Here is a 14,088-nt window from a genome sequence, read left to right as displayed (position 1 = left end):
GGTGCTTTAGCACCGCCCATTGCCCTCTGCGCCACAAGGCGGTGTCCAGAATTCAAGGAGTTAAAGCCTGGCCCCGCCTCCTTTCTTCCACCAATCTAAATTCCCATCCGTGCAGCCTCGCTGGTTTCCTTGGAGACGACTCCAGGCCCCGCCCCTCGCCGCGGGTCCACCTATCAGAGTCTCAGGCAGAATTTAAGACCCTCCTCCTCTTGGGGTGGCTCAGGCTGCAAAGGCATCGGGTTTGTCACCTGGTTCTCTCCCAGGACTTGGAGAGGGACTGACACCTAGGTTATAAGGTGCAGATGAAGGTGATTTATTGCGCTGGCGCTTGAGTTGAGCTTGGAAGAAATATAATCTTTACCAAGGGATGGAAGAGAAAGAACGAAGTTCAAGACCAACCTGAGCTACCTAAAACCAATCAAGCGGGGCAGTGGTGGTGAAGGCCTTTAATATCTGCACTCTGGAGGCAGAAGCTGGAGGATCTCTGTAATATCTAGGCCATACTGGTCTACAAGAGCTAGTTCCAAGACAGGCTCCAAAGCTACCGAAAAACCCTCTCTTGAAAATCCAAAAAACAAAACAAAAGACAAAAAAAAATGTGATACTATATCACAATAATATAGGTAAGGTGTGATGAGGAACTAGATGGAAAAAGTAAGAAAAGGACTGGCAAATGGTTATGCATGTAAAGGTGCCTGCTTTCAAGCCTGAGGACCTGAGTTCAATTGTCTCAACCCCCAAAGACCCACATAGCAGGAAAAAAGCTAATTCCCACCAATTGTCCTCTTACACATGCTTTCACACAAAATAAATAAATGTAAAAACAATAGAAAAAATCCTTACTAATAATAGAAACAAGGCCAAAAAAACAGAAAAGAAAGTAATGTTTCTCCCAAACTCACATTAACACCCTCCATCTTTAGAAGGAATTTTCCCTTGATTTATCTTCGTACAAAACAAGTCAAAATAAAATTTTGGAGATGTAGGGACCCTTGTTTAGCAGCTTGGATTTTGTGCCCTTGCAATGCTTGTCAAAGGCCTTTACCTCAGAAACGAGATTCTTATTGTTGTGACAATTGATGAACACTTGGTTCCTGGGTTGTTTTCTGTTTGTTTGTTTGTGTGTTTGTTTGTTTTGCTTTGCTTTGGTTTTTTTTTCAAGACAGGGTTTCTCTGTGTAGCCCTGGCTGTCCTGGAACTCACTATTTAGACTAGGCTGGCCTCGAACTCACAGAGATTCTCCTGCCTCTGTCTCCTGCGTGCTAGAATTTTAGGTGTGCCCCATCACCGCCAGGCTGGAAACATTTTATTCTGAGGATTGCATAAGATAGTCCATGCTATACACGAAAGGAAAAGTATTAGCTCAGGACCCCAAGACCAAGTTCTTAGCACAAAAGAGATTGATTTGCCTGAGAAGTACAGCGGGCAGGGAATAGAGACAAAGACAGGAGATCGAGGACAAGGGACAAGGGAAGGGAACAGAGGAGATGGAGGAATATTTGTCCTGCAGTGACAAAGGACTGCCTCTGGATAGAGAGGAGACGGATGTGGCACATGGGCAAATGGCGGTTTATAAAGGTAAAGGGGGAAGCCCCTGTTAGGATGAGGTGTTTAATTTTAATTGGGCATGTTAATTAGGTGACCCAAAAGGGGCTTTTGATTGGACTTCAATACTTTGGTAGCTGGACCTTGGTAGTCAGTCTCAGGAGGAGGAAGTGGCCAAATAAGAGAATAGACCTTGGTGGCCGGTTTTAGGAATGTAATATACGGCTTTTTTTTTTTCAGCAAGGAAGAGGGAATGGGGGAGAAGGACAAGGCCTGCCAGAACCATGTTTACCATGGCCAGGCTGACTGGAGTCCCTTCGATACATGCACACAACGCTTAGCAATTGTATCCCCAAACTTAAGCCACGAAAATGTCTATCATCATCATTAGTGTGAAATTTTCCTGACTCTCCCACCAAATGTGGGGTATCGCTGATGGCGTCACATTCCCATCACATGTATTTCCCACCTACCCCGCAATGCTGGCCTGCCTTTCTTCACTTGCAGGCCTCTTACATTAAACCTTCTCTGTTACATTTTGCTTCTTGCCAACAGTGTCTCATGTAGTCTCATAACCACTCAATAGCCGAGCATGACTTTGAACTCCTAATCCACCTGTTTCTACATCCCAGGTGCTGGGACTATGGGTGTATGCTACATGCCAAGCCCTTGCATAAATCTGAACTTTTTGTGAGATTTGGAGAAAAAAAATAGCCTGAAACTACAAACAGCTCCGGATGGCAATGATGATTGCAGCTGTGTGACTCCCCGATTGTACAGACCCCCGTGACTAGGATTTACACTTCAAATTGCTGCCATCCGGAAAGCATCAGAGTTTGAGTGGCTGCAACATGCGTTGCGTGTGGCTGTCATTTTAGAACAAATAGCGCATCCTCTGGGAAGATGCTCCAATTTTTACAAAAGACACAGATGTAGATTTCATTTTATTATGATTGATAAATGAACGTAAATCTCCTTCGATTGGAGTAAGACATTTATTTTCAAGTTAACTACTGAATTCATTTTCAGGAAACAAGCTTGAATCGCTCAAGCTAATTTCTTTACAGAAGGCGCTCTGGAAGCCAATTCCATTTCCAAACTAAAATTACTACCATTTGAATCCAATAAAGAAAAGGGGGAGAGATGCATAGACAACCTTATCCTAATCCATGCGCAGGTGACATTTAACCTACCCAGTTCTCCCTCCTGTCTTGCCTATATTTCTTTAGAGTAATTGCAGAATCTGCTGGCAAAGCATGACTGCCCCAATTAACCTGGACATTGTTCCGGCCCCTCCTTTAGAATGTCCCGTTTCAATTAGGGAGGAACTACTCTGGACAGTCCAAAATTGATTCCACTCCATTCAAAACAGGATGACCCTTTCATTTTTACCTGGTAAGTCCTACAGCCCTTGGGGTTTATACAACATGGAAGCAGCAACCTTTGGTGGGGGCTGTAATAGAAGCAAAGCCGATACTGCCCAGCTTCTATCTACCCCAGGGAGCTTTGGAGGACCAGCTCACAAATGACCCTAGAATTCTCTTGTGCCTTGTGAGGAATATGCCTGGTTTGTCAACCTTCCCTAGGAACTTGCTCTGTCTTAGCACTTAGATGAGTTGGGAATGTCTGTGCAGTAACCCTATCCCACACCATGTAGTCCTGGGGAGAAAGAATGGGCCTAGCCGCCAGCCTCGTCTAGTGACTTCTGAAGATTGTGTGCTGGGCTGTGCAAGAGGCGAGCTGTGGGAAACTGGCTGGTTCTCCCCATTGTTTCTCTAGTAAATCCCTTCTGAGTTTTCCAGTTGCTCTCTCATCTGTTAAAGGGTGTCTCATTGATTTTTTTTTTTAGAAATCATACGTGTCCAAACAACTAATGAGAATGAAAACCCATTAAAAACCATTAACATTGTAAATAATAATAGAAGAGTGGAGGGGCTCAGTGACCTACTACTGCTTAATGGATATGAGCAACAATTTTCGTGCAAAACTCTTTGGCTAGGGAAGTAGTTCAGTCGGTATTGTGCTTGCCAGCAATGTACAAGGCACTGGGTTCAGTCCACATGAAACTGGGCATGGTTATTCTTGTGGCTAGAATGAGAAGTGTCCCCCACAGGCTCCTGTATTTGAACACTTGGTCCCCAGTTGTTGGCACTGTTTGGAAGGGCTATGGACTGAGCCTTTCAGAAGTGGAGCCTCGTTGGAGGATGTTCACCACTGGGGGTGGACTTTGTGTATTTATAAATCCACTTTCCCTCCTCTCTCTACTTCCTGTGTCAATGGAAACGTGATTAGCCAGCTTCCTTCTCCGCTCCTGCCACTATTCCTGCTCCACCGTGGGATCTATCCCTCAGGAACCAGAAGCCAAACTAAACCCGCTCTTCTCTAAGGTCAGGATAGTTTTTCACAACCACAGAAGAATAAGACAGTGACACACACTGTAACCCGAGGGCATGAGAGGTGGAGGCAAGAATATGAGGGATGTGAGGTACTCTTCACCTACGCAGACACTGGGAGGCCAATCTGGGATACATGAGATATGAGATACCCCCCCCCCCTCTCTCTCTCTCTCTCACACACACACACACACACACACACACACACACAATACCTTGGGCCAATTCACGTTTAGGAAGGTACAAACAAAAGATATTTTAAAGTACAAAGTCTGTAGTGGTTTGAATAAGAATGGGCCCAAAGGCTCATATATTTGAATGCTTAGTCACCAGGGAGTAACACTATTTAAAAAGGATTATGGGGTGTGGCCTTAATGGAAGAAGTACGTCACTGGTGTGGGGGGGCGGCTCTGAAGTTCCAAAAGCTTACACCGGGCCACAGTGTCTTCCTCACTCTGCATATGAATCGGGATGTAGTTCTCAACGGCTTTTCTAGTACCCTGCCTCCCCTGCCTGCTATCATGCTCCCCACCGTGATGATAATGGACTAACCCTCTGAAACTGCTTTATTTTGTAATAGTTGCCTTGGTCACCGTGTCTCTTCACAGCAACAGAACAGTGACCAAGACAGGGGCTCGCTATATAGCCCTGGCTGGTTTGGAACTTGCTATGTAGACTAGACCACAAGCTCACAGTGATCCACCTGTTTCTGCTTCCTGTGTGCTGGGATTAAAGGCATGCACCACTATGCCCACTCAAATAAAACACCTTTATTTATTTATTTATTTATTTATTTATTTATTTATTTATTTATTTTTTTGGTTTTTCGAGACAGGGTTTCTCTGTGTAACAGCCCTGCCTGTCCTGGAACTAGCTCTTGTAGATTCACTCTCTCTTCCTTCCAAGTGCTGGGATTAAAGGCATATGTCACCACTGCCCAGCATTAAAACACGTTTTAAAGACATAAAAGGGGGGCCCAGAGGCTGGGTGGCATGTTGGGAGATGCTCCTACTGTGACACAGGGCTTTCTTCTACGAACAAGACTCAAGGTCTTGAGTTGGTGGCCCAGCTTCCGGTGCTGGTCAGCTTCCCTTGGGACCAGCACTCTGCCCAGCCAGCCTGGTTCCTCAGCCACAGGAGTGGTTGTCCTGTGAAGGACTCCCAGAGCTGAGACTGGCAAATCGTACTAGTCTCAAAGTTAACATGGCTTTATCTCTAAGGCAAGAAAACGCAGAAGACATTTGTGTGGTCAAGATTCCTCAAGAAGCGGCCTGAGATGACCTGTGAGGATGTTTCACGACTCCCTAAACCCAGAAAGCCTATCAAATCATGCAAATCAAGAAATCCGTATCTTCATGTTCGTTTTAAGAATACCTGTGAAATCGCCCAGGCTGTCAAGGGTATGCATATTCAAAAACCCACCAAGTGTCTCAATGACTTCGCTTTAAAGGAGCAATGTGTATCATTCTTGCTGAATGAAGGAGTGTGTGGCTGTTCCCTGACCAAACAGTGGCAAAGACAGAGTGTCTATGGCCCCCAAAGAGGGTTTGAAAGTAGACTGTCTAGTTACTGATCGTACCCAATGAACAAAGCACCCCAGATGTCATTGAACTTATTGAGCTGATGGTAGGGCTAACCCATGTGTCAGCTCCCCTGCCACATTGAGATAAACCTCAGTGAAGAGGTGTCGCGTCCGCCTTATCAGCAATGAAGATGCAACACCGGACTCTTCTTAACTGCGGTTTATTCAGGCCCTTAAAATAATCTTCTCATCCTTTCACTATCTCTCGTTACCTCTTGCTCCTTCTCAACCTCTCGCCCCGGGGGGAAAAGCCAGTCTGCAGCTTAAATAACCTCTGGGTAGCCAACCCCAGCAAGCCACATGGGAGACACAGATAGGTCCAGAAACGCGGAAGCAAGCCAGATCTTAGCGTTAGCCATATATGGAGTTGTTACACATCTGAGAACATTCACCGTGGGAAAGGTGGAAGGCAGGAATCAGCGCCACCTGTAAGGCGTGGCATCACATGACTCTCTACAAAGAGGAACAAACTGTTCCAAAGCCAGAAGAGGAGGCTACACAGAAGAAAAATATAACCCAGAAGAAATAAAAGCCATAGCAAAGAAATAAATTCAGAATTAAATAAATGTAAATAGTAATTTTTTAGTATTATTTTATGTGTATGGATGTTTGGCCTGTGTGTATGTCTGTGTACCAGTTATGTATCTGGTATCTTCAGAGGGCAGAAGAAACCTTTGATCCCCGGGAGGTTACAGTTGTCAGCCATCACCTGGGTACCAGGAATCAAACTTCTGGAAAAGCAGTCAGTGTTCTTAACTGGTGAACCATCTCTCTGTCCAACAAATTAATTTTTTTTTTGCTTTTTTTTTTCGAGACAGGGTTTCTCTGTGTAACAGGCCTGACTGTCCTGGAACTTGCTTTGTAGACCAGGCTGGACTCAAACAGAGATCTGCCTGCCTCTGCCTCCCAAGCGCTGGGGTTAAAGGTGAGCACCACCGCCACCCGGCAACAAATAAAATTTTAAAAAGAAATTTTATTTAAATAATTATTTTTAATTTATTAAAATTAAATAAAATTTAATTTTAAATTTTAAAATTTTAAAATAAAATTAAAAATTAAATAAAATTTTAAAAAGAAAATTTTAAAAGGAGGGTTGGCTGTGGATGCTCAGCGGTAAAGAGCATGCTTAGCATGCATGCAACTCTGGGATCAATCCTTGGTCACACATAAATTTGTCATAGTGTCATAGTGTCACATGTCTGGAATCCCAGCACTCAGGTGGTGGAGGCAGAAGGATTAAGAATTCAAGGTCATGTCCCCTCAAGATGCTGAGGAGCTTTGGCCAGGAGCACCTGCCTGTGTCCTGCCCAAAGACCTGTGTTCCAGCTGTGCCCTGGACATCCAGGGAGGACAATGGCAATGCCCTTGCCTGGCTAGGGCACTCCTGTGCTTCTTAAGCACAAGCTGACAGGCACCATGCGCATCACCCAGTTCATAAAGTGTCGGTGTGGGTGTCAGGTTGGTACCCAGGATATGGATGGCTTCCAGGCCGACACAGAAGGAGATGAGGAGAAGAGGACAGAGACTATGATCATACATGTGCTAGATGTTGGGGTCATCTGTGTCCACATTTTGAAAATTACAGGTGCCATTTTGATAGACCCAAGAACTCTGTGAGACAACCATCCAGGCGGCAGAAAGTGAAGTGTAGGTACCCAGAGCTCAGTGCTAAGAGGGGGCAGAACCTGGGCAACAGTGATCAGCACCTCCTTCTCACTGTGGAAGATTCCTCCTTTGGCAGGTGGGGGACTAGCAAGAGTGGGGGGAAAGGAAACTTCAGTCAGAATGAATTGAAAATAAAAAAATAAATGTGTGTGTGTGTGTGTGTGTGTGTGTGTGTGTGTGTGTATGAGTTTACATGTACCACATGTGTGCAGAGACACCTGAAGGCCGGAAGAGAGCAGCAGATCTCTGAAACTGGAATTACAGGCGGCTGTGAGCTATCATGTTAGCGCTAGGAATTAAACTCAGGTCCTCTGCAAGAGCAGTAAATGCTCTTAGCCACCAAGCTATCTTTTCAACTTCCTATTTTTAACTCTTAAGGTAGCTCCTCTTCATGTTTTAAACTGAAGCCTCTTGTGCTGGCTTGTTTTCTGTCAACTTGACACAAGCTAGAGTCGTTAGAGAGGAGGGAGCCTCAACTAGAAAATGCCTCCATAGGATCAGAATGTAGGCAAGGCTGTAGGGCATTCTCTTAATTACTGATTAATGTGGTAGGGCCTAGCCCATTGTAGGTGGTGTCAAACCTGAGCTAGTGGTCCTGAGTTCTATAGGAAAGCAGACAGAGCATGCTGGTAAGCAGCATCCCTCCATGGCCTCTGCATCAGCTCCTCCCTCCAGGATCCTACCCTGCCATCACTGCTCTTGATGATGAACTGTTATACGAGCTGTGAGTGAAATGACCCCCTTCCTCCTTGTGTTGCTTTTGGTCTGGTGTTTCACGACAGCAACATAACCTACCTGGGACACCTCTCCTTTCCTCTAAGGCCCTGACATGTTCAGATCTCCATAGATTGCATTGTTTCTATCAATTTTCTGCTTCTCACCTGAAGGCCCTCTCTCCCATAATGCATCTTCTCAGGAGAAGTGTGTCAGCTTCCTTTCTCGACTAACACCTGCTGTTTTACCATTACCTAATTTATTATGTTCAACAGAAAGGATTGAGGAAGGGGGAGGGAATGAGGAGGGAAGGACGGACAGATTTGTCTCTCTGTGATATAAATAAAGGCAACTCAGTTATTCTTTACGTTGGTTCTTATTCCAATCTGGAAGAGTTGCCGCTATACAGTGTCCATAAGAAGTGTGTAAGAGGCTGGGGGACCTCGTGTACCCTGGAAAAGAAACTTTTTGTGTTTGCCCTTTGGGGAAAAAACAGAATTTGGTATACATGAATTTTATTAAGTTAACAGAATTATTTTTCAAGACGCTTATTTTTGTGGAGATGTGAATTGAACCTACGGCCTTGTACATGCTAGGCAAAACACTGTACTACTGAAAAACACCCCCATTTCCTTTTATCCCCCCTTTCTCTTTCTCTGGAGTGTGTAAATGAGTGCAGGTGTGTGTGGCACAGCTTGCATGTAGATGCTGGAGGACAATTTTGGGGAGTTGATTAGCTGGCCTGTGAGCTTTGGAGAAATTCTGTTTCTTTCTTCCATCCCCCAGTAAGAGTGCTGAAATTACAGATGCACACTATTGCACCTGGTGTGTGTGTGTGTGTGTGTGTGTGTGTGTGTGTGTGTGTGTGTGTGTTAATGTAAGTTCCTGGGGTCAGAACTCCTACGTTAGGCTTATACACTTTTACCAACTGAGCCATGTCCCTCTACCTTACATAATGCTTTAGTTTCATTTCTGTTGCTGTAATAAAGCGCTCTGACCAATAACTTAGAGGAGGAAGGGTCTATTTTAGTTCGCAATTCCAGGCTACAGTTCATCATTGTGGGGAAGTGAAGCTGACAGGAACTTGAGAGAGCTAGTCACATCACTGCCACAGTCCAGAGCAGAGGGAATGCATGCACATTTCTTAATGCTCAGCTTGCTCTTCACTTTTACACAATTCAGGATCCCTTGCCTAGGCAATGGTGGCACCCACGGTACACTAGGTTTCCTCCACAGACATGTGCACAGGCTAATTTGCTCTACACAATTCCTCAATGAGATTCTCTTCCCAGGTGATTCAAAGTTGGGTCAGGCTAACCATGGGAACTAACCATCACACCTGCTTTTAATCACTTTAAGCATCTTTTGCAAGACATGCACAAAAGTCTGCTTCTACTTTTCTTTAGAAAAGAGATATCCCCAAGATATGTATGTATACCACCAAACTATCTTTAAAACTTAATTTATTTTACTTCCATATTAACAGTTTTTAGTATTTGCCATCCTCAGTCTTTGTTAGTATATAGTTCAATAATGCTAAATATATTCACATTCAACCGGTCTCTAGAACGTTTTCATCCTGCAATGCTAACACTCCATCCATTTATGTTAGACTTTTTGTTACTATAATGAATAATTGAAAGAAGAGGAACAGTTTAAAGAAGGAAGTTATTTCTTTTGACTTAATGTTTTAAAAGTCTTAGGTATGGGAGGTAAGGAGAGCACTAAGACAGATTGCTGGGGCTAAAAAAATATGTATTCAAATTTTTTAATTCTAAGGGCAGTCAGACAAATAGCCACATAACCAGGACTCAGGATTTCAGGCCCCAATCATGACAAATAAACAGCATGATGGGATTCTGAAATCAGGTCCTAGAGAGGAGACAGAGTGGGGGTTCCTTATAGCTCTCTGAGGAAGTAGAAAAGGCTTGCAGCATGAGCCCTCAGCCAGACTTTCTGATCCCCCAGTAGATGACAGGGGAGAGGATGAGGAGGGTGGTATGTGCTATTGGTAGCCACCCATATATCATTGATGTTTCTGAGTCTGCAAATCCCTCAAGTAAGAAATCAGACCCCTGGGAGTTCATTAGTTAGACAGTCATAGAATTGGTGTCAATAGGTTGCCTGTCAGTATCTGTGGGCTAGCAAAACGAGAGGGACTATTGCAGGTATTGTGGCTTGAGCAGCAGCCTAGTCTGAAGTCTAACAGGTTCTAGTCCATGGTGGTTCCATGTGTCTGGATCTGGAATGAAGCAGTACATCACTGCAGAAGAGCTTGGTGGAGTAAAACTATTCCCTTCAGCAACCAGGAAACAGAGAGCACAACTGATGGAGGAGGATCATCTGTCTATGTGTTACTTTCATTGGTTAATAAAGAGACTGCCTTGGCCCTTTGATAGGACAGAAAATTAGGTAGGCAGAGTAAACAGAACAGAATGCTGGGAGGAAGAAGGCAGTGAGGCAGTCGCCATGACTCTCCTCTCCGAGACAGGCGCAGGTTAGGATCTTTCCCGGTAAGCCAGCACCTCGTGGTGCTACACAGATTACTAAATGTGGGTTAAAGCAAGATGTGAGAGTTAGCCAATAAGAGGCTGAAACTAATGGGCCAGGCAGTGTTTAGATGAATATAGTTTCCGTTTAATTATTTTGGGGTAAGCTAGCTGGGATCCGGGTGGGAATGCAGCCCACCGTTCCTTATTTCTACAGTAAACAGAAAAAGGGGAAATGATGGAGAAGGGTCATCTATCTATGTGTTACTTTCATTGGTTGATAAAGAAACTGCCTCGGCCTTTGATAGGACAGCAGCTTAGATAGGCGGAGTAGACAGAACAGAATGCTGGGAGAAAGAAAGCAGAGTCAGGCAGATGCCATAGCTCTCCTCTCCAAGATGGATGCAAGTTAGAATCTTCCCGGTAAGCCACCACCTCGTGGTGCTACACAGATTATTAGAAATGGGTTCGATCAATATTTAAGAGTTAGCCAATAAGAGGCTAAAGATAATGGGCCAGGCAGTGTTTAAATGAATACAGTTTCCGTGATTATTTCAGGTAAAGCTAGCCAGGCGGTCGGGGCCAGGTGGCAGGAACGCAGCCTGCTCCTTCCATTTACAGAGTGGCGTCTAATTAATAAGTGAGAGCTAGCCAGGCGGTGGGAAGCAGCCCGCCATTCCTTTTACAAGTAACAGAACTCAACCATGACAGAGCAAAGCCCGAATCCAAAGACACACTCTCAGTGATCTACTTCCTCCTGTCAGGCCATACCTTCTACAGTTCTACCACCTCCCAGTAAGTTATGGAACAGTCAGGGGTACACAGAGAAACCTTATCTTAAAAAAAAGATGAAATACTCTGAAATCAATAAATGCACACCTAACCTTTGAATGCCACTTTGAGGTCACCAGTTCCAAATGATGGTAGCTAAGATTGGGACCAATACTGTAAGATGAGACAATTTAACAGTTTGAACAAAAGACTGATGTCAGTCAATAAAATTCACAAGAACCTCTTGCTGTGGGTTTGTTAAACTCCTGTATTAGGGCCCAAACAGAAAAATCAAGATGGATTATTTACAATAAACTTCCATTTTACCAAGCAGAAACTAAACCTTCTTTGACTTTCTGAGAAACAGAGATCAGAGAAATTTAACATCAAAATCCCTAACTGGCCATTTCAATTGATGTAAAGAAGATTCCTTCGCCTTAATCCTGTCACAAAGAAAGGTAACCTAAGGTAACCTGATGTTATTTGGTTATGGTTTTTTTTTTAATTGTTTTGTCTCCAAGTCTTTGCTTTACAATGGTACGAATTTTAAAATGTTGTTACAAAAATGGAAGGAAAGAAACATAAATGTATACATATAAGTATTATTAAATGCAGCATTTTAAAATAATCTAGTTAAGATTTTAAGCGAATATACATTAAAGGAAGATGCTGTCTAAAATATGAACATCTTAGGGGGTGACTTGGTTGGCTGCTGGCTTGGGCTTCACTTGTATATTGAGCACATAATCATGGCGGAAGGACGAGCGAACAGTACGGTTCATCAGTGGCTGCAGCGGGCGGAAGTTGTCCACCATTCTTTTCTCTTTCTCCCCTTCCGAAGTGACAAGCAAGGTTCGAAACTGCTCAAGCTAGGAACCAAAACATAAAGAATACCAATCATAAACGAGCTTTAGTACATGGGTAAACTACCTTCATTTTGTTTGTTTTGAGACAGAGTCTCACTTAGAACTCATTACGTAGACCAGGTTGGCTTTGAACTCCCAGAGATCCACCTGTTTCTGTCTCCTAAATGCTATGATTACGGACATGCACACCTGGCTTACCCTCACTTATAGAGTTCTACAATACTTTGTCTCTAACTGTATTCAGAAAGAGAACCTATTTCTGGGTGAGATGTCTTCACTACTTGGCAAATAGTTTAATGCCATGTTGTTGGCATGGTTGTGTGACAGCAGCAGAAATTGGGGGAAACCAGCCAAGCTTTTGGGATCTGAAGATTAGGGACAAAGGCCCTGGTCCCCACATAGTAGCTGTTTGCCAAAAGTGAGTTGCATCATCTCTTTGATTCTGAGGAACGTCAGTGGAAAGAAAAAGCTAAAAAAGTGGTATGTACAAAATGGTTCCATTTTGTCACAAAATTGTATATATTATAAAAATAAAAGATCAGATGGATTTATCCAAATAATGAACAATACTGAGTATGAAAATAACCAGTGATTAGGATTATAAATGACAGGTAACATTTTAAATGCTTCATTAGCCTACATTAATTACTACTAATAATGAGTTTCACTATGAAATTTTCTTACACATATATAATATATTTTGATCCTATTCACTGCTACTCTCTTCCCTGTTACCTCCCACTTCCAATCTTACTGATTCTTTTTAAAACAAACCATCAGCTCACCCCTATCCAAACCAAAAATGATGGCATCCTAAGAAACTATGGCAGGGGTTATGAGCCAGGGATCAATGGCCTTTTAACTCCAACAAGTTCAACATAACCAACTCACTCAACAAATCAAGGCTGATCTGACACGGGTACAGGACAGCATAAAAAAAACCCTCTAGACTTGGGGTTGAAGATATGGCTCAGTGGTTAAAAGCACTGGCTGCTCTTCTGGAGGTCCTGGGTTCAATTCCCAGCATCCACATGGCAGCTCACGACTGTCTACAGCAGTAGTCCCATGGGGTCCGATGCCCTCTTCTGGTGTGCAGACATGCATGCAGACAAAATACATGAATATTTACTTATCTATTTATTTATATTGTTTTGTTTTGGTTTTGTTTGTTTGTTTTTTGAAACAGGGTTTCTCTTTGTAGCTTTGGCTGTCCTGAAACTCTCTCCGAAGACCAGGCTGACCTTGAACTCACAGAGAGCCCTCTCTCTCTCTGCCTCCCAAGGCACGTGACACCACTGCCAGCAAGTCTTTAAAAAAAAGAGAGGAAGGAAGGAAGGAAGGAAGGAAGGAAGGAAGGAAAGAAGGAAGGAAGGAAAGAAGGAAGGAAGGAAAGAAGGAAAAGAGAAGAAAACAAAAACTCCACCCTCAGATGGACTCCCTGGCAGCCACAGGGACTAGACCTCATTATGGAAGCCAAGCAGTGGTGGTGCACACCTTTAATCCCAGAACACAGGAGGCAGAGGCAGGTGGATCTCTGCGAGTTCGAGGCCAGCCTGGTCTACAAGAGCTAGTTTCCAGGACAGGCTCCAAAGCTACAGAGAAACCCTGTCTCAAAAAAAAAAAGATCTAATTATGGTAGAAGGGAGGGATTTATGCTATGCTATGCTATGCTATGCTATGCTAGTCAAGAAATATTGTTTCTATGTGAATTTATCAGCTGTCAAAGAATAGAATCACGAGCCAGATAGCCACCATCAGGCTGGACAGGTTTTGGGAGCCCTTGGAGTACATGAATAACACGAATAGCCCCATTTATTAGGCCCCTTATTATGATGGTTCTAGGTCTAATTTTCAGTCTTTATGTTTTAAAATTCCTCTCTAATCTGTTGCAGCAAGGAGTTCAAGCCCTCACCTCCTCGACTATAACTCAACTCCTCCTGACTGAGGACTACCAACTCCTCAGAGTCCTGGAATCAGAGATCCCAAAAAGCCATATAGTCTCAAGGAATCAAGATACCTCTAAAGTCAAAAGACCCTGGGAAAAACAAACAACCAACCAAACA

At 43.7% G+C, this 14,088-nt stretch overlaps 1 protein-coding gene across 1 annotated transcript in view; it reads right to left on the bottom strand.

Moving 5' to 3' along the window:
- Positions 1-9,345: 9,345 nt before the first annotated feature.
- Positions 9,346-14,088, bottom strand: part of Ca5b (carbonic anhydrase 5B) — a 51,162-nt gene continuing 46,419 nt past the window's right edge. Inside the window, exon 8 of the mRNA XM_048440632.3 lies at positions 9,346-12,028. Coding sequence (XP_048296589.2) covers positions 11,849-12,028 — 180 coding nt within the window. The 3' untranslated portion in view covers positions 9,346-11,848. The remainder of the gene's footprint in view (positions 12,029-14,088) is intronic.

Source organism: Myodes glareolus, chromosome X, assembly GCF_982192425.1.
Source record: "Myodes glareolus chromosome X, mMyoGla1.1, whole genome shotgun sequence".
NCBI classification, from domain to species: domain Eukaryota; kingdom Metazoa; phylum Chordata; class Mammalia; order Rodentia; family Cricetidae; genus Myodes; species Myodes glareolus.
This window is presented reverse-complemented; position numbering and strand designations above follow the sequence as displayed.